The sequence below is a fragment of the Channa argus genome, chromosome 17 (assembly GCF_033026475.1).
Source record: "Channa argus isolate prfri chromosome 17, Channa argus male v1.0, whole genome shotgun sequence".
NCBI lineage: Eukaryota > Metazoa > Chordata > Actinopteri > Anabantiformes > Channidae > Channa > Channa argus.
This window is the reverse complement of record NC_090213.1, coordinates 7,659,146-7,679,322: the sequence shown is the minus strand read 5'-3', so window position 1 is coordinate 7,679,322 and position 20,177 is coordinate 7,659,146. Positions and strand designations below refer to the sequence as shown.

Below are 20,177 nucleotides of genomic sequence, written 5' to 3'. Positions count from 1 at the left end.
ACTGCTCAGCCCCAGGCTGAACCGAATCTACGTTACGACAAGGAAGACTGAATTGGTGTGCCATCCTAACATTTTCACTGGCCCCATCTGGCCACCCCTATGAACATTTTCTGGAGGCGCCACTCTCACTGATATCATGGCGCAGAAGCAAAAGATAAAGTAGCTAGTAGAGTTCTGCAAAGCAAGAAGGGACTAAGAGATGCTATGTACTTGTGTTAGGCACCAAAGAAGGCAGTGGAAGCTCTCGAGGACAGCATGACAGCAATAAGGAAGGTGTTTTGGAGCAGGAAATCTTTTACATTCAGTTACATTGACGCAGCTGAATTAGCTTGCAGAACAGTGTTTAAATGTCACATTTAAGTGGCACACTATACCCAATAGCACTGCTGCAATGTTTGGCATCTTTGCTCACTCGATAGCAAAACAGGCTCAGACAATTGGAAATCAATGTGGATGATGATGTGCAAAGAACTGCATTAAAAGTAGTTTGCCAGCTTATTTTTTGGAATAAATCCACAAAATTTCGGGATGTTTTTTATAGCGACAAATCAAATCCTAAATTGATTTTGGAAGAGACCAAGATGAGAATTTATGCTTTTTCAGTTTTTCTCAAGAGCTGGAAAACACAGTACTGCTAAGCTGCTGTCATTTATAATTACTGCTAATCAACTTTTTGCAACAAAAACAAAACAAAAACAAAAATAGCTGCTGGTAAGAAAAAAAATCAAAAGGATATTTACCAAAACTTGTCCTGAACCTGAAAATTAACTATTCTCTCTAGTCTACTACAGGTACCCGCTGATCATAGTTTGTCTGAGCTATATATTTAAATATCTACATTTTCAATCAATTCTTTAAAAATGTGTTGCTGGGGTTCAGCGCTGACCTCTCACGCCTCCACAAACAGCACTGAGCCCAGAGAAAGAACTGTCTCCTGGCTGTTTACTCTATCGCATGACCAAGTCTAACCACAGGCCCTCCCTCACCTACTAACATCCCATCCTATTGTTCCCATGGCAACCCCTCATCTACTCCCATGGCATCTGCCTGCTGTCCCAAAAACACATAGAGACGTAAGACTGACAGATGAGGTGAAAAAGAGAGAGAAAGGGAGACAGAGCAAGATACTTGACTCCATTTTGCATGTTAAAAACCTGCAGGACAGATTAGTTAGAGCACAGAAGGATAATTGGACAATTCATATTACAAAACCTTTTTATATTGAGTTGCGTATATGGACAGATAACAAAGTAGAGCTCTTTATTATATGCAAATGACACTGTCAAGCCTAAAACCTTAGAGTTCAAAATCATTGGTGCACAGGTAGCAAAACTGTTTGCAAAGACACTTTAAAGAAAAAAAGAGGGGTACAAGGGGACAGAATATGAAAGTGTCCAGCTGAAGGCCGGGTAGGGCGATACAACTGATGGTACATATTCAAAAATTGCAATAAGTTGAAATAAACCTAGGGAATAATATTGTAGCCACACTCATCTGAGCAAAAGAACCACAACCTGCAGTCTCCATAAAAACACAAATGCACACACTCACACACAAACAAACAAAAGGGCTTTAACACATAAAACACATTGAAACAAACACAAAACATAAACTTTGCCAGGTTGAGACACTGAAAGAAAACAGAAGTCAGGACTGAGTGTGACGTGTAAATGTGTGTTACTGTATGTGTTACTTGATTGAGGTCTTGGCACTTCTATCCCTGTATGAACCTATATAGTTAGGACCTTTGGTAAAAACTTGATAAGTTTATGAATTTATGGCTACAACACATGGTACATGTTTGACAAAATAATTCCAACTAAAGGTTATCAAAGGTCAAGTAGACAGATCTGCTAACATGGAAACTCAGCAGAAAAACATCTTGTTCAAGATGACCTTAAAGTTGTTGCTCTCAGATGAAAACTAGGTCATCGAATTTAAAACCTTTAATAACCCCCAACAGCCCATTCCCATCCCCAGCTGTGCAGTGCCGGTCCAAGTCCGGTAGAAATTGGGGAGGGTTGCGTCAAGAAGGGCATCCAGCGTAAAAACTGTGCCAAATCAACATGCGGACAATGATCCGCTGTGGCGACCTCGAACTCACGGGATAAGCCGAAAGGACAAAAAAAATTATAATTTACTGTTGAAATAAAGACTGTATTTAATCAATTCACTTTTACATAACTTAAGCTATAAATAGACCTTCTGTTGGCATTACTTTGTTATACAGTAAAAAAAATGTATTAAAAATATACAATCAAGAATGAATTAAGGCAACTAGTCAAGAGAATCAGGTTATAATGTACAAATTATGGAATAAGAATGAATTAGGAATTTTGTATAGCTACATACTATGTCTGTGTGTATGCACTTGCATTTATGAGAGTGTCTGTGAGGGATTTGACTTACTTTGGGTGTGGGACAGGAAGCGGTAGAGAGGCGGGAGGTGGCCTGTGCACGGGGTGACTCTGAGGGCGTGGTACTGAGAGAGGCTGTATCCCTGGGCAACACCTGCACACCCCGCGAGATAATGGAGTCTGGGATCTGAGATTACACACGTGTGCATATAAACACCACACACACACACATACACACGAACCAAGGACCCATAAGCAAGCACAGGCACACACACACAAACACACACACGTATTTACAGTATATTCATACACTTTGGATTTATATAGACAAACACTAATGGTTAGATTTTAAGTCAAAATTGCATGACTGCTGATGGAAGACAAATGACTTTAAAATATGAAATGTTGATGTTGAGTTTTCAGGGTGCTGAGTCTTACCAACATCTATCTGTGACTGGACAATGCGGTGGGATGTTACCCTGACAACAGAGCCTTAATGCGAGTCCAGGGGAGGGAAGTGGATGATAGACATGATGGCTGCATAGAGCAGACACACAGAGATGGACAGAGCGTAGAAGTACACAGACATGCTATATGACATACAGAGATCTATGACAAAGTTATGTTAAAGGACAGGTTTGCTTTTTTATCCTCAAGTTGCAGTTATGTGTACAAATATGGTGCATCTCATTTATCAGAGTTGTTCGCCTTTTATTACTCACTACATGCAAGAAATTAAGTCAGCAAAATTTAAAAGGAAACTTGGTTCCTAATTTGGAGAATGGAGAATTTTGTAGTTCACATAAATGTGGGACAAATACATCAAAATCAAGTCGCAATGCTGTATGTCCTCAATTATACTGAGAAATGTAGCTTTATTTTGCCAAATGAGGATATTGAGATCTGTTCCATACATTTATTGCAGCCTGTTGTCTGTACTCCAGCCAGATACTTAATGAAAGCAATGAGGGCCATTTCATGGTTTGAGCAAAGGAAGCACAACAATGTTCTTGTAAACTGTTGTTAATAGATACATGGTGGTTACAGTGAAACTGCTACACTGTCCATTAAGTATTACATTAAAATAAAACAGCTTTTGGTGTAAACATAAATATCACAAAACTTGGACAAGACGCCATTTGGAGGTGTTTGGCCATTTAAGAATAGAAGTGGGAGTGTGGGAATTTTTATGTAATAAGCTGCTGATGAGCACCTGAATGCACCGTCAGTTTTGGTTTAGAAGGCTGGTTCATCCCTTAAGTTTGACAGGCTGGAGCAGGTCCAGCATTTTTATTGACTTTGTGATGTTGAATTTTGCACACGGCCCCTTTAACACAACCTTACATGAATGATATGTGAACAGGTGAAGATGAATGGATGGAGTCAAGTCTAAGAAGACTGTGAAATTTGTGTAACAACCAACCCTCCCCCTCTCCTCTCCTCCTTCTTGGTACCTTGGCGGCGATAGATGCGGCGGTGATGTGGGAAGAAGAGCTATCCTCAGTGGACGCCACGCCACTGTCCTTTTTCTCCTCATCCTCCTCCTCACACTGCACGCCCTTGTCTTCTGTCTGGCGGCGTGGCGAACTGTTTGGTGGCGGTGAGAGGGGCGGTGGTGGCGATGGCAGGTCCTCCAGCTCATCTGCAGCCTCTTTTACTTTGACCACTGCGTCCCGCAGGAGGTCGATTGCGTGCGGCAGTGCCGGCAGGATGAACTGGAAGCATTCCTGAAAAGGAAGGTGGAGAGGAGGGAAGAGTTCAAGGAAGAGGAGACAATAAGTCACAGAGATGTAGTGTGAGTGATATAGATATCAGTAACACTGTCTTTGATGTAATAAACAGGAAAAATATCAATCAGAGTAAGTCAAGAAAAAAAGTTTAAATAAAGTACAAGAATTAATTAGTGGCAGATTATTAATTAATATTAGTGCAATAGAAATCCAGATTGTATTGAATTTAGCCACAACAGAACAAATATAAAAAGCAGAGTGATGTCTCACTGTATATATAAATAAATCAATTACATTTATATCTCTGTTTCAGCTGAATTCTGTGTAACATATGTACAGTTCGTGACTCTGCGAGGCGGCAGAATAGTAAACTGAGATTTCCTCCTCTAGATCACAGTGCCTCCTTCTGGCTACAGTTACACTAGCTTTTGCTACCTCCCACCCTCCCACCATCTCTCTTTCCCTGTCTGGTGTCTCTCTGTGTGTCAGTGTGCCTGTGGGCTCCTCAGCTATGCTAAATGCTCCATTCTCTTCACTCCCAAAACAAGAGCTAGTCTGCGAAATTATTTATCTTCCTGTGTATTTTAAGCATTTAGAAGATACATTATTAATCGCCTCCACACTTTACAATATCTATGCTGGCTGCAAGATCTCTTCTCCATGTCCTGTTCTAATGTTTGCACATCATCAGCTGGATTAAATATCTCAAAGTTAACCTGGATTTGAGTGAATTTAAATCCCATGGATCCACACTGGATGCATGCATGACTGGAATTCTTAACCAATGTGCATCAAAACATCCAAAACGGAAATGGACTCTTCAGACAAGTGAATGAATGAGATTAGATGGCTTCATCTCAGTAGTTGATCACAAGCCTGCCAGTGATTCTGTTGAGCTCAATACTAACCTGTACGCCACCTTCACACACACACACACACACACACACACACACACACACACACACACACACACACACACACACACACACACACACACACACACACACACACACACAGACAGCTGAAAACTCTCTGCACCTAGTAAACAGTTTATAGCTTGTGGCGGTGTGTTTGCAACTGACATCTGAGTGAATCTGAGAGATGTGTGATTGGGTCAGGCTGAAATTGAGAAGGCATTGTGCAAAAAAAAAAAAAAGAGTGAGGATTCATGTTGTGAAAAGGCAAACAAATCCCCTTTCCCATTTTGCAATTCCATTGAATTCTGGAGACATTTTTAGGTGCATTAGGACTGTTTTCCCCCTGACTTTATTCAATGTTTTGTCTTGGAGGACAGTAGCTGTCAAGAATCATAAAGAGCAGAATCCCTGGATATACTGCCAGCAGATGAGAAGCAAAAGCGCGAGACAGAGAGGGATGGAGGAAGAGGCAAAGACACTTCTGTTCTGAGAGGAGATTGCAGGAGAGGATGAAGGGGAGACTGGGAGAGAGACAGCATGTGAGAGAGATGGGGAAGAGGAGATCTCAAGAGATAAAGGAGTGGAAAGAAACAGCTACAAGAAAAAAGGAAAAGGAAAGAAGGAAAAATAAGAGACAATGAAGACTAAGACTTTAACGCATCTACAATCAGGAGCTTTGAATATTTTGACAACCTTTTTTAGATTGAGTGTCTGTGGAGAGCACATGTGAATCTTTCAGGCTTTTTTATTGCGCTCCTATTGCTTTATTTTAACATCTATATTCTGCTATACAGGGACAGAAGAGGAGAGACACAGGACAGACAATCCACTGCTGATTCACAAATTAAGTTCTAATTTTAAACTGAATGCCCATTGCGTCTATATTTAGATTTATTTATGTAGTAGTGTTTTATATAGAAATATTTTTGTAGAAATTATCCTGAGATAAAAAGGCCAATCTGAATGTCAGGATGATTAATATAGCATGTTTGTTTATTGTTGAAATAAAAACTCAGTGGCTCAGCTGGTAGACTGGCCGCCTACTGACCATAGGGTTGGAGGTTGATTGGGCCTCGAAAAGCCCAATCAAAGAGAGGGCTGCGTCGGAAATGGCATCCAGTGTAAAAGCTGTGCCAAATCAACATGCCAACAAATGATCCTCTGTGGCGACACTGAACTCACCGGACGAGCCGAAAAGACAAAAAATAATTAAATAAATTTACTGCTGAAATAAAGACTGTATTTGATCAATTCACTTTTACATGAAATTGATGTCTTGGTCATGATCCCTTTCTAACCTTCTCAACATTGTTGTGGTATTTTTAAACAAACCTGTTCAGCACAGCTTTTCAAAGGCCCAGTTTTTGCACACTGATCCTATACCTTTCATTCCCGGAGTGGGACGCTCTCTGGAGATGGTCGGCAATTCGACTTGTTCACCTTTGCAGGTGTGGAGGAGGCCTAGGGCAATTTATCTAAGGGAGCCCAGTCAACCTAGCTCAGTGGCTCTTAACCATTGTCATCAATTACCTTTGCCCTGCATGTTTTCCAAGTACACATTGCTGATTACCTGTAGCTTTAGTCTGGCAATGTGGCTTTAATAAAGTTTTATATAACCGGCTAACATTTGCAAACATGGTTGCACACAGCATTTAGTGTTTATGAATGCATGCTCCATGTGCCACCAGGCACAGAGCCCACTGGGACAGTGCTGCTGCCTGCAGTACCAGTGTACTGCATCTGAACGCCGTCCTGTATGGCGACAAGACAGAAAGAAAACAGTGGCAATCAGCAGAGACATCCCAGTGCTCAGTAATGGTTTATAAAAGCTGGCTGGTGATATAAAAAACAGGTAAAAAAAAGCTGAAGCTTCTGAAGCCTCTGACGCTTCTGAATCTGCTGACGCGTGGGCTTTGTTGATGTCAAAAGAACAAAGCCACATCCATACAGAAACATCCCTAAATGTACATAAAGTACGCACTTATATGTAAAAAGCTAAACAAGTTAAGAATTCAGCAAATGAGTCATGACAGATGATATTGTGCAGAGTACAACGCAGATGTAAATAATTTGCCACATTTGCCCAACATGCGCAAATGTGATGAGTAAACAGTGGAAACAGAATCGGTTCAGTGGTTTTTGCTTTTAGTAAACGTGTAATGCTCTGTCACTGCAATGTGTACAAGTGTCTGCACAGTGGGTGTAAATGTTCTCCCCACAGGTAAATATCATCAGTGCAAGTGGAAGCATTAACATCAAAAAGCTGAAATGTTTTGGGATGAAGCCATTGTCACAAAAAAAAATTCAACAATGCAGGCAGAAACATTTCACTCACAGTATCAGTCAAAGTTGCTGTGTGTACAACTGTTATAATTTGACAACAACATCACAGCTGTTTGACAAAGTTTAATGTCAGTTTGTCCCGTTTAGAAAAATGACAAACTGCCAACAACGAGATCACAACTACGGGTATTTAGGGACAAGCAAGTGCGAGTGTGTGACTGAATTTTTTACTATGTGCAGTGTATAAGATGAAAAGAGGCAAAGCCTACAGCCTGACACTGGCTGGCTCAGCTGGACTTCCCAGTTATCTTTATGACAGAAGGTCATCATAATAAAAGCCTGCAATGGGCTGCGTGTGCCGTTAACTTTAACTGGGGGTTGATGAGCGAGACACTAATATGGCAGCAGATGGAGGAGAGGTGGCGTAATAGATTAAAAGAAATACTAAAATCGATCAGGAGAAGCGGGTGTGTAACGAGGCAGAGACAGATGTGTCCCCCCCCCCCAAACTGTGCAATGGGGAGGGGAGATTTCTCCAACTCCAGGCTGGTTCGGAGGAGATTATTGGCATAAATGAATTTCTGACATGATCCTCTCCAGCTCACGCTTCAAAAACTATTTGCCATGCTGGTTTTGCTTTCTCAGTCATAACTTTTTTCTTTTGTTTTGTTTTTCTCTGCTTTTGTTTCTCAGCACTAAACAACAGGCATAAAAATCGCTAGTTCACTGTGACCGGCAGCCTTCACATTTGTTTTACTTTGAGGTGGCATTTTAATCAAATGTGTTTCTGTAAACTCCCACTTCGCTGGAAAAGTCACTCTGGATCAATTCAGTGTGTATTGTTGGGTTTTTTATTAAATCTTTTAGTGTGTGCTTTCTTAATATTAAAATATTAACAATAGTGGTCTTCCACATTTTTCAAATTGGTTAAGATCTGACAAATACTCTAATGTGCACCAGGCCAACTGCTGACTTTCATTTCCACATTTTGTCAAGAAAATAAGGCATTTTGTACAGAAAGATAAACCTGAAATAAAAAAAATATATTTTTGATCACCTTTGATCCCCTCAGATCTGTCGACTGAGTTTCTGAGTTTATCGTGCATCTCACACGAACACACTATAGTGAATATTTTTCTACTCACGCTTGCACAGCAGCCCTAAGCAAACCTTTAGTACCAACCACAGCAGGATCAGAGTGTTTGTAACATCCTACCTGGGAGCCTTTCTTGCTTCCTGGTAAGTTAATGATGAGCGTCTTCCCTCGAATACCACACACAGGTCTGAAACACACATACACAGAGCAAAGGAAAATGAGCGCACAGGGGGAACATGTGTTACTGTGACAAATAGGCTTCATTATGGGTATATTATGGGTATGCATGTACCCTCTCCATCCTTAAAGCCTCAGTTCAGTGTATCATGGTGTGCAAAACATGTTAACTGGCAATAAATTTAGCAGTAACTAATATGTTAGGTGTTAAAAGAGGAAGTGGTCCTCCTTTACCAACAGCAGGGAGCTGCACTGTACATTATTTATCTATTAGATTCAAACTGTACGCTGTATGTCTGCTGTTGTATGTGATCTCAAAATGAGACTTTCTGCTCAAAATAAAGGATTTCATAAATGCATTACATAAAGAGAAAGTAACTGTGAGCACCTGGAAAGCATGCCTAGTGGTGTGACATTGAGGGATCCCATCAGCATTGCCAGAGACATCCCTGGAGCCTCACGCTCTATCACCTCCTTAGTGGCCTGGACAGAGAGGAGGGAGAGAGGAGGGTTGTTACTGTAAAGCATCTGCACGCCTTAAACAGCTTTAGAAAAATGTATTCAAACACTTGAGAATTTATTCCATCTCTCAGTTTATTTGGGAAAGTGGGAGCTGTGCCATCTGAGCCGAAAACACTGGTGGGTGTGAGAATACCCACACTCAAGCTATGGGTACGTTATATAGGGAGATGATGTTGATATTTAATAATAATAATAGAAAAATGAACCCAAAAATAACCACACTGTAAAATATCATACGATTACATCATATGATTATTTTGTGAATCTACTAGTTTTCTTTTTTTAACATAGCACCAATATGTAAGTTTTATATTTCAAATGTTACTAGGTTTTTATTGTCAGAACTTGACTTGTAGTGTTTCAACTTGAAATGTTAAGTTGAAAGAAATAAACTCGGGAAGTTCACAATTCTTCCTGACACAAACTCTGTGGATTAGCAGCCTTCTGAACATGAATTTTCTGATAATTAATACTCTTTAGAGACTCTTTTTTTGTAGACAAAAACCGGATATACATTCCATGTGTGATGTGTGATGTGTTAGTACAAATTAATTTGTTTCTTTGGAAAACAGTAATAAGCAATAGGGAAATATGATAAATGTGACTACACCCTGACAATTGGAATTGAACAGTTCACACAAATAAAATGAGAAATGTGAAAATAAGAAATCTACTGATTTTGAGTAAATACTATTTATGTTAACTAGATTTTTCCATTGGATCTAATTACAGTTTCATGTTAATATGACTTAATCTTTTTTTAGATTTACCTTGTGTAAAAACAAAAACTGTTTAAGGTAAAATCTTGTACAAACACAATGCTGGGCGTTTTGCAGGTCAGTCTGTACGATTAAAGATGGGTTTTCTCTTTATTATAACTTGTGCAAAATATACTTCCGTGTTTTGGACGGCCAAGTGGGATTTCTTTGCACACAAACAACATCACACAAGCAAGTGGTTTCCAGCAGAGGTGGTGTTGTCACTAGCAGAGATGTTTGCAGTATGTGTTTGTTGGTTTGTGTGTGATTGTGTATATGTTTGTGGGACTCCAGTTGATGCACCATGTTCCTGACAGATAGACAGTGGAGAAGATACAACAGTACCTTCTCCTCCAGCTGTGTGTGTTGGGCGCCCTTGAGTTGAATGACACTTCAAACGCACCATTAGTGAGGGAGAGGGGAAGAGAAAAGACTTCAAAGGAGAGGAGCCACTGATGAGCATCATAGGCTCGGACTCAGGAGAGGAGAGGGGTGTAGGGAGGGAAGCAAGATGAGTGGGGGGAGAGGGAGGAGTGAGGTTGGATTTATACATCCTATGAAGTAAATGCCTGAAGGAGGAGGAAGACATATTTGTTTAGACCGTGTTCGCATTCGAAAGGAGTGCACAAGATATCTGATTTGGGGGAAACGGATGAAGTTTAGTCTTAATTAATGTGAATGATGAAAGTGAGGGGGTGGATTTTAGACTGTGATGCTGAATGACAAAATGAGACCCTCTGCTCCAAGCGCAGGCCAATAACATGTTTTGTTTGCCAACATACTACAACATTCAAAGGAAGTAGGAAGTGCTTTCACCTCGTATCTTCAGGGGATTTGTTTTCGAATTAAATAAAAATACTTACCCTAGGAATCAAAACCTTGATTAGATGTATGCATTGAAATGTCCACATTGTACTTTTAGGTGAAAATGTCCTAGTTAATATCCAACGAACGTGCTCCATGCATCATGATTTGTTGTGCTATGCGATAATTACAAGAAACCCACATCACAAAAGCAGGTAACTGAGCCCAGATCTGCGAGCTCTAACTCCTTATTCTAGATTTACATCAAGGAGAAGACCACCACCACTAAAAAAACAAATGTATGCCTGCTAGTTTGTATGTAAGTAAATCAGGTCTGCCAAATGATTCAAGCACACACCGCATACAAATTCTTTAATGGTTGTGGTCTATGGTTGTAGAATTCTTCAACATTAAAAATGTTGAACTGCACAGACTGAGTTCTAAGATAAATGACACTTAAGTGCTCATGTTGCCTGGGTAGAGACTCAGCCTTCAACTTGCTGAGCCATACTTGGTTAAATATATCAATTGATACGCAGTGAGGTGTACAATGTACAACAACATGTAGTAATAGATAAACAGGACAATTAAAGTTAGAGTAACATTTATATTTCTTCACTATACAAAGAGCTTTATGATTAAAGCTACAAATGTTACTTCTGTTTTCATCTAAAATGCACTTCAAATGTAAAAAGACAGACAGAGACGTATCACTGTCTCCAGCACACAGAGTTGAATCAGATAATAGGAGCTATCAGTGATCGCAGTGTGTACATGTCTCGCCCCTTCCAGGAAGGTTGTTGCTGTCTACCAGTCTACCATGATTGATCAGCACTAATGATTCTCCTGAGAACCACAGCTCATCCCCTGCTGTGTGTGTGTGTGTGTGTGTTTAACTTGATTTAACATAAGTACAACAGTGTAAATATATCTCACATGTATAAATACATGTGAGTAAATGTGTGTGTGTGTGTGTACATGTGATTCATGAAGCTGAAGAGTTAAAATGCTCATGTTTATGTTTCCTAAAGTTTCTCCTGCCACTGAACTTGTGAATTAGAAACAATAAGTATGGCATGATGCTGGGTCGACAAAAATTAAATACATTTATAGCAACATATTGTTTAAGCTAGTAAACTATAAGCAACCCATAAAAACCTGGGTCAAAATATGAAATATTTGATTTCAAGTACAAATACAGTTAATTTAGGAACTATCTCAAAATCAGTAAGGTCTCCTCTGCTGCAGTGTATCATTCATCAATTAAGGGACCATACTGCCACCTGCCACACATTACTTCTGAATTGCTTGCTACATGATCCCAATTAGTTTTTTTTTTTTTTAAAGCGAATCAATGAGGTTTTAACTTCTGCCTCTTTATTTCCCATGCGACTATGGGGCTAATTACACCATGCGTTAATCAGTACTCTAGCACATGTGTAATCAGCAAAAACAGGCCGGGGGTTTTGTGAATAAAGCACTGACAGAAACAAGGCAGGAGACATCACATCCTTTGCCTCCGGGTAACTTGGAGAATACTTCTCTTGAGGCTGTACTCGTCATACTTCTCTTGTAGTGGAATACTTTAGCATCACTTCCCTTACACTGTATGACCTCTTAGTGTCTATATTTCCTTTCAAGCTGTCCCGGTTTCTGGCTAAACCTTAAAACCACGCTCGAGCATCAATTCAACAGACCCTTAAAATCAAAATGTGCCTTTAAAATAGTCACTTATGAATAATTTCTAAATCAACAAATTCTAATGAAGAGCATGTTAACCCACCTCTGGTGTGACATCTCTTGGGGCGAAGCCTGTGCCTCCAGTGGTTAAGATGAGGTTAAGTTCTTTTTCATCGCACCAATCCACCAGAGTCTCCTGTTGATACACACACACACACACACACACACACACACAAACGAATCACCACTGCGGATTAAAAGACAGAAACACAGACATATTCTGCACAAATACAGTAGATAAACAGATTCCCAGATTACCTTGATTTCATCTATCTCATCTGGCACTATCTTGTAGGCTGTGATCATACCACCCAACCTGAGAAAGACAGAAAGTCACTACATCACACAAACAGTTATCCATGTAGTACATACTTTCTTAATGCCAGCAAGAATATGCTCTTTAGTCGTCTGCCATCAAAATGGACAACTAGAGGAGTGTGTGGCAAAAATCTCATAAAACACATTCTTTTTTCTTCTTATATACTCCTCCAGCACCTCTGCCCATGCAGCTGACTACAACTTTTAAATCAATTCTATAACTATGCTACTAAGGGAATAATAGAGGAAATAAAGACAGCTGGCTGACACCAAAAGAGAGACATAAAGAGGTGAGAGACTCAGAAATAAAACAGCAAAAAAGAGGAGAGGGAGAATGCCCTTGAACATTGCCTCTTGAAAGGATTTTCCACAGGGTAGCCCACTGAAGAGGGAGCTCTGACAAGGACGGAGCTGCTGCTGCTGAACAGCGAGCCGCAACGCCCTCCAGTGGCCAGCCTGGATATGACACCCCAAAAAAAACAACCCCAGGCTCAAGGTGAAGGCTCTTCTCAGACACCCCTTATATAACCTTTTCCTTTTTTTTAAGGAGCTCTATTTTTGTTTCCCCCTGCATCAGCCACTTAAACGCCATGATACCATCCCTCAGACAAATACCCATGGACTCGTTCAACATTAAAGACTCCTCTGTTATTCTGCTTTTCAGATGCTTTTGCACACACTGAGACTATAACTCTACACATGCTGAGTTTAAAAGAGTAAATTTCTGCACACTGGAAATATTGTAGCAAAATCCATTGGCGCTGCTCAGCTTTCAAACAGTGTGATGGAGCAGCAGAGAGACAAGCTGAGCAAGGCCCCACCAAAATACTGCATGCATGCAGACAAAGGCTGAAACTCAGAGATAACCTCTCTGGATCTAATAAAATAAGCTAATAAGACACAAAGAGTAGTTGAAGTTGTTTTTCATGAACCAGTCAACATGTAGGCCTACTTGGGGCATCCACTAACTTGTGCGTGTAAACGATGACAACATCTTCACACACAGACACACTCCACTGCTGACATTCCTGTGATGGCACGAGTGATTTACTTCTCTTGATGTGCTTGGGAGGGGGGTGGGTTGGCATCTCTGCATGCATCTGTGAGTGTGTGTTTGTATGTGTTCATGCATGTGCATTTGACCATTTATGTGTGTGTGTGTGTGTGTGTTACACCTCAGGAGAGTAAAGGAGCTGTCAGGACAAATCACCTCTCTCTCTCTCCTGGGGTTTTTATGCCTCTCTGTTTCAGCCTAAATGAAATTATGCTCAACACAAATAACTAGGGTTCCTTCCCGTGGTTTCCAAGGCAACCCCTCCTGTCTCCCGTTGCTGTGCTGTTCATCGTGAGAGCTTGACTGTGCTACTGAATGTTTGTGTTCCATTTTTTTTTTTCTATTGTGGATGCCTTTCTGTGTGACAGGAGGAAAATGTTGTTGACTGGACATTTTTTAAGTGTTTGTAGGTGAGTAACAAGCTACATGTTCACGAAATAGTTTTTAAATGATGTGATTCATATATTCGTGTGTTTTTATGTGCATTCCAATAGACTGAAAATATATGTTTAACTTCATGCCTTGGTAGACAGAGTGGAAGTACTTATATGTGAGTTTTTATAAAGTACACACATACATCTGTAAAGCCTTTAAAGGTATTTGTATATGTTAACATACAGTAAATTTGTCTGAACTGTATTTGTATTTAAGGTTACACACTAAACACTGCATGACATATGTATCCATATTGTCACATAGACAATGTGTGCCATTTAGTGGAGTCTTATGCATATGAATCTTCTTGCGCAAACGCTGTTTGATAAGGTTATCACAGACTATCACATCTCCTCCACAGTAAATGTAAGTTTAATTTAACTGCATATGTCTAACTTTATTGTTATATCTTGGTTATCAGTGTATTTATGTAGAGTATGCATTATGTGTTGCGTGTACATGTTCCCACATGTGAAGGCCTGCTGTAGGTGTTTATGAATGTATTGTACTGTATATGTTCACACTACTGTCAAAAAGAGAATTGACTGTTGGGGGACAGGGCACCATCTTGAGAGGTGTGTGCTCAGCCTGCTACTGTGGTTGCAATGGGTAAGCTGTAAGCTTTTTGTTTTTGTTTTTGGCTAAAAAGTTGTTTATATCATTTAAATTTCATGGCAATGAGGCAAAGGTAAGACAACACTCCTCTACTGAGCTACTATGCAGCAGCGCTGACCTACCTCTGAATTCTTCAGCACAGCCTCAAATTAGATCACTGAAATACAGCAGGACAGTGACCCCAAACACACATCAAAGCTGGTTGTCAGAAAGCCAAATGAATTAAACCCTGTTCACCAAGTTCTTGATCACAACAAAGTGGCAATCTTAACAAGTCACCACCTAAAAGTAAATAAACAAAGGGTTAAGAGCTTTTCATTGAATAATTAATGCAATTATTATGTCTCGGCTGCCAACAAGTTATTCAACCCTAACTGATGCAATGAGTAGCTTCTCGTTTCTTAATCAACCATGTCAGAAGACATGTCCTGTGGTCATGAAGAAGATGTAACTTATGTCAAAAGGGTCAAATTGTTGGGATGCATCAAACAGAGAGAGCGATCAAGAAGATTTCTGAAAGAACTATAAAATGTCCAAAGCATTATAAAAACCTGCCAGAACAGTGGGGAACCATCATCCTTAAGGAGGAAATGTGGGCAGGAAAAAATCTGGAATGACAGTGATCAGAGATCACAATGCAACGAGAGAACTCAAAGGATTAGGACCAGGCAGCTGTGCAGCCTTAAGAAAACCACATATCAGTGAGGTAATCACACTTATCTACGTATATTTCTACAGCAGTGGCTACAATATACTGTACAAAGCTGCTCTTTAAACTGAAAGCTAGATGTAGTTAACCTGGCATAAAGATCTTTTAGTTTTTTTGCTTGAGGTGAGGACAAGTCTCAGTGGAGGCTGAGGAAGGAAAAAAAGGAGAACAGGAGAGGGGCAAGTGGAGAGAAGTGAGGTGCATGTGGGAGAAGTGCAAAGCCATAGATTTGTCTTGAAAGCCTGGATGCCTAAGCCAAACCTCTTTATGAATAACAGACGAGGACATAGAAGATGATAAAGCGAGAAAGACAGAATGAGACAGAGTGAAAAAGGAGGGACAGTCGTCCAAGACACACTTAACAAGACAGGAAAGTACAGTATGCATTTGCATGTGAGCCAGCTGCAAATCTCAGTGGCTGTGGGACACTTCCAATGTGAGACCCATCTGCCAGGGCCTTTTCATTAATAATACAAGCTCTTTGTACAGGGCACTCAAACTCACACAAACACCCCATCCAGGGAGAACAAGAGAATCCTGGCCATCTCCACACTCCCAGTGGTAGCGTGGAGTCGAGCCCATTACGGCCGAGTTGTTGGTTCGTCCATATGTGAGAAAGCTCTCAACGGGTGACCTCTCAGCATGTTAGCCGATAAAGGGAAAGATGGAGGGATGGAGGAGGAGGGGAAGAGAAGCCCATCTCCTAAAAACCCTACCAGTCGGAGAGCTCTGAGGGCTCGGTAAGGGGTCTCACACACACACAGACACACACGCAGGAAAATATTCTGCAGACCACTTCACCACACAAGTACGGCGAAGGAAAAAGAATTCACCAAAAGGAAACAAAACGAGACATCCATTTCTTGTAGTTACACGATATGGGACTTAGGAACCTCATAATTATAGGAATGTTTCAGAACCTGCCTTAGATTAATCAGGTTTTTAGGATGTCTTCAGTGTCACAGTAGTTTTGTGATAGTTTTTAATAATTTCAAAACTCTATAGCAAAACAGAACTCTCAATAGATCATTCGGTGGACAAGAAACAACAAGGTGAGGTTCAGTATAGTATAACGTTATAATATAACGCTTTATGTATTTTCTCAGGCAGGAATTAGAAGGCTACACTTCAGAACCTCCCTGAGAATCACGTTTTCAAGTTTCCGTTATTGATATGAGGAAATCAGTGAGTTATCTTTACGTTCAATGTTACAAAGCAAAAATGAATGAATAATAGCAAATTCTGCAAATGTAATTTTGCTCTATGGCAACATGACACCTCCTTTTTCTCTTCTCACGTGTGAATACTTTTAACATTCAATGATTTATAATTTCCAAAGCTCCAGAGATTAAGATGTGTAGAAAAGTTAGAGCGGGTATTTATTTGTCGCAATTTGAGATGACTATGGCATCATGACTTAGGAGAACCTAATTTAATTTAATATTTAATAATAAAAATTGAATAACTTAATCTTAATATTATTTATGCGATTCAAAGACTTACTGAATATGATGTGTTTCATTTTTGACATAGTATTTTAGAGAATGTCACATTTTCTTTGGTGAATGCACTGCCCCGCCATACACAAGTACCCTCGTAAGAACTCAGCCTTGTTTTGGGTGACAGACTCCCCTTCATTCCATTTTCTCACCCATGTCTGCTACACCAAATATCAAATACACTTCTGATATTTAAACAACAAAGTTAACATGTGTGGCAAAGCAAGCACTGTTCATATGCGTGTTTCAATTCAATTCAATTCAAGTGACCTAAAATACACACATGCTCAGGCGTGTAGGTGCAACCTTAAATTCTACAAATCCAAAATGGTTTCTGTCGTCGACTTACATTTTTTGTATGTATATAGTATATAGTAAGGTACATTTATGAACGAGTGTTTAACACCAAGGCATTAAAAACAAACTGAGTGACTTGTGGATGCTGACTAAACATGTTATGGTCACTATTTTATCATTATAATGCAACATATTTGTGTTGCTGAGCCAATAAGGTTCAGTTAATTTAGTATGTAGGTACCAGTAACAGAATTAATTGACCACTGACCTGATCCCTGACAGCATTATAATGCTAAACCTGCAACATCAGATTTTTTTGTTCACTTGCATTATTGGCACCTTTAGAGCTGATGACTGAGCTCTTGTACTTGTGTCTATGTGGACATTAGGTCTAATAATCATGCTTCTTTGAACTCAGGTTTCCTCTTCACTGTTTCCAGGGAAAACATCTGCCTCCTTTAGCTGTTAATTACTCCACCATGTTCAGCTGATAGTTGCTAACCATGTGTATATGCAGTTAGGTAGTAAGCTAATAGTGCACAGCTGCCTGTTACATCTGGAAATGCAGAGTGGAAATAGTAAATCAAAACTGAGCCAAAACAATGAGCTGAATGAGGCTAAAGTGCTCATTAGTGTTGACAGGAAGTGCAGAGCCCACATGCATTTGACTGTGTTAATATACCAATATTGATTATGAATGTGACTCAAACTGTACACTAATATGCATTTGTGAGCTAATGTGGATATTTATTACCAAACTCTGCATGCATAATTTCACTAAAATTAATTTACAGTTATATAAAGCCTACCGCTGCTGGATCTCTAACAATACAGGTTTGTGTATGTTTCTTTGTCCCCTGACTCTGAAACTGAACTTCTAGCTATTGTTAGCTATGATAATTTGTAAAACAAAGGTTGTTACAACAAAAGTTGCTTTGTCAGCACTGAGTGAGGCTTTCTTAACCTAACACCTGAAATACACACACACACACACACACACCTGTGACATGCAGGATGCAGTGTGAAGCAAGACACACACACAGAGAAGAACAATCCCTTGTCCACAGCCATCCACCTCTACCTCATCTGTGTGTCCTTGAGTCTGGGTATCATTAGTTTGATGCTCCTCTGTTACTCGCTCCCTTTTTTATTTTTTTCCACAAATCATTTTTCTCTCCACCTGCACACCTCTGGAAGGTCCTGAATGCCAAACCAGGGGCAGCCTGACTGATTGCATGCCTGGGAGATGTTGTGATTATAGTTTATGCTATGTGTCCTGCTGTGGCTCCAAAGGCCCTCCCTCTTTTCCTTCCCCTGCTCCTTCTCTGTCTCTGTGTATGTGTCATAGCAGCAGTGGCACATTGAGGACACGGCGTTCCGGCTGGTCAACCTGATGGAGCTCTGACTTTTAGTGTGGCATGGATTAACATGACGTGGAGAATCTCAGGCAGGTCAACCAGTGCACATGTGCTTCAGCTACCATGGACAGCGCTGCAGACAAGGACACTAACACTGACGCCATGATGCAATGTCCAATTTAAATGTTTAACGGCAAAGTTCAATCAAAGCTCGAGCCTACCAGTGCACTGTACACAAAAGCTATTTCATCTAAAGTGACTTTATCGTAGCACAAATCTACTATAAGACGGCCACAACTTTTTCTCAACTTTCAGTAACAAAATCCCATTTCCTTATTTCCCAGTTGAGGTGGTTTTATTGCATTTACACGAGCTTCATCTCACGCAAAATTGATTAATTGGTTACAAACGTTAGAAAAATTAACAGTTCTCTAGTAGCAAGAGTAAAGTAAAAGGTCTGCGCCTATATAATGCTTTTCTACATATTGGTACTCAAGGCGTTTTACACTGCTTCTGGTTTACCCCTTCACACTCACACTCACACACCGATGGGGGAGCTGCTTTTAGTATTCAGTACACAAACATCTGTAGCTACTGAACATTATTAGTGCTCTGTTAGGGCTTTTACTCATTTTATCTAAAATGGAACACAAAGCCACTCAAGATCTAAACTGTAATAGGTTGCTGCTACTAGTATCAAATTAACCTCACATGCATGTCTTTTGACTTTGTGAGGAAACAGAAGCACTCAGAGGAAACCCAGGTAAGCACATGCAAACCCCCCAACAGCACTTAACACCCCACCACCTTGCTGCGTATATTATTTTAGATACATTTATTGAGTAATACTAAGCCCCTCTTAGGTACGATACACAAAAAAAGGGAGTCCAACTTGACACATTGTCTGTAGTTTTGTTGTCCACTTACTATTAACAGCATCCTTCTATTTTTAACCACAAGCATTGAAAGCAAATTATAAAGCCGCACGTGTGTACAATAATGTGCTATTATTATAATTCACAAACATCCATAGCTACTGAAAATTAATACTGGTCTGCTTTGGCTTTTACTCATTTTATCTGAACATAGGAGCAGACGTTTCAAAAATGATGCTTGGACAGTGACAAGGTTAATGTTTTCTGCTTGGATTCATTTAAGCATCTGCAGCATGGTATCTTTTCGAGACAAAATTGTTTATACAGTTGTTCATGTCTTTCTAGTATAAAAACCCTTCAAAGAACTTAATTGTGTGTAACTACAAAGCAGCTCACACTGTAAACAAGACAATTTCCCCAAGCTCAAACTATGTGAATAAAGCCGCCAACCTTGTAACTTCCTTGACATTCCATGTATATTAGTACATGAATTTAACTATGCTCACATGTGCATGAATGCATTCATTAACAGAACAGTACAAATTAACTCCAAATGTCCCCCTGTGCACTCCACCATTCAACTAAGCATGTGATGATGCCAGATGACTAGCATAACACCCATAATGTTGCACA

The 20,177-nt window shown here is 40.0% G+C and overlaps 1 protein-coding gene across 3 annotated transcripts in view; it reads right to left on the bottom strand.

The window, feature by feature from the left end:
* gphnb (gephyrin b) overlaps nt 1–20,177 on the bottom strand; it is a 79,177-nt gene that overhangs the window by 30,013 nt on the left and 28,987 nt on the right. For all 3 annotated transcript variants that reach the window (XM_067482289.1, XM_067482290.1, XM_067482291.1), the window contains exons 3-8: nt 12,643–12,700; nt 12,428–12,520; nt 8,949–9,043; nt 8,504–8,570; nt 3,812–4,084; nt 2,410–2,544 (exon numbers count right to left, since the gene is read on the bottom strand). In XM_067482289.1, coding sequence (XP_067338390.1) covers nt 2,410–2,544; nt 3,812–4,084; nt 8,504–8,570; nt 8,949–9,043; nt 12,428–12,520; nt 12,643–12,700 — 721 coding nt within the window. The remainder of the gene's footprint in view (nt 1–2,409; nt 2,545–3,811; nt 4,085–8,503; nt 8,571–8,948; nt 9,044–12,427; nt 12,521–12,642; nt 12,701–20,177) is intronic.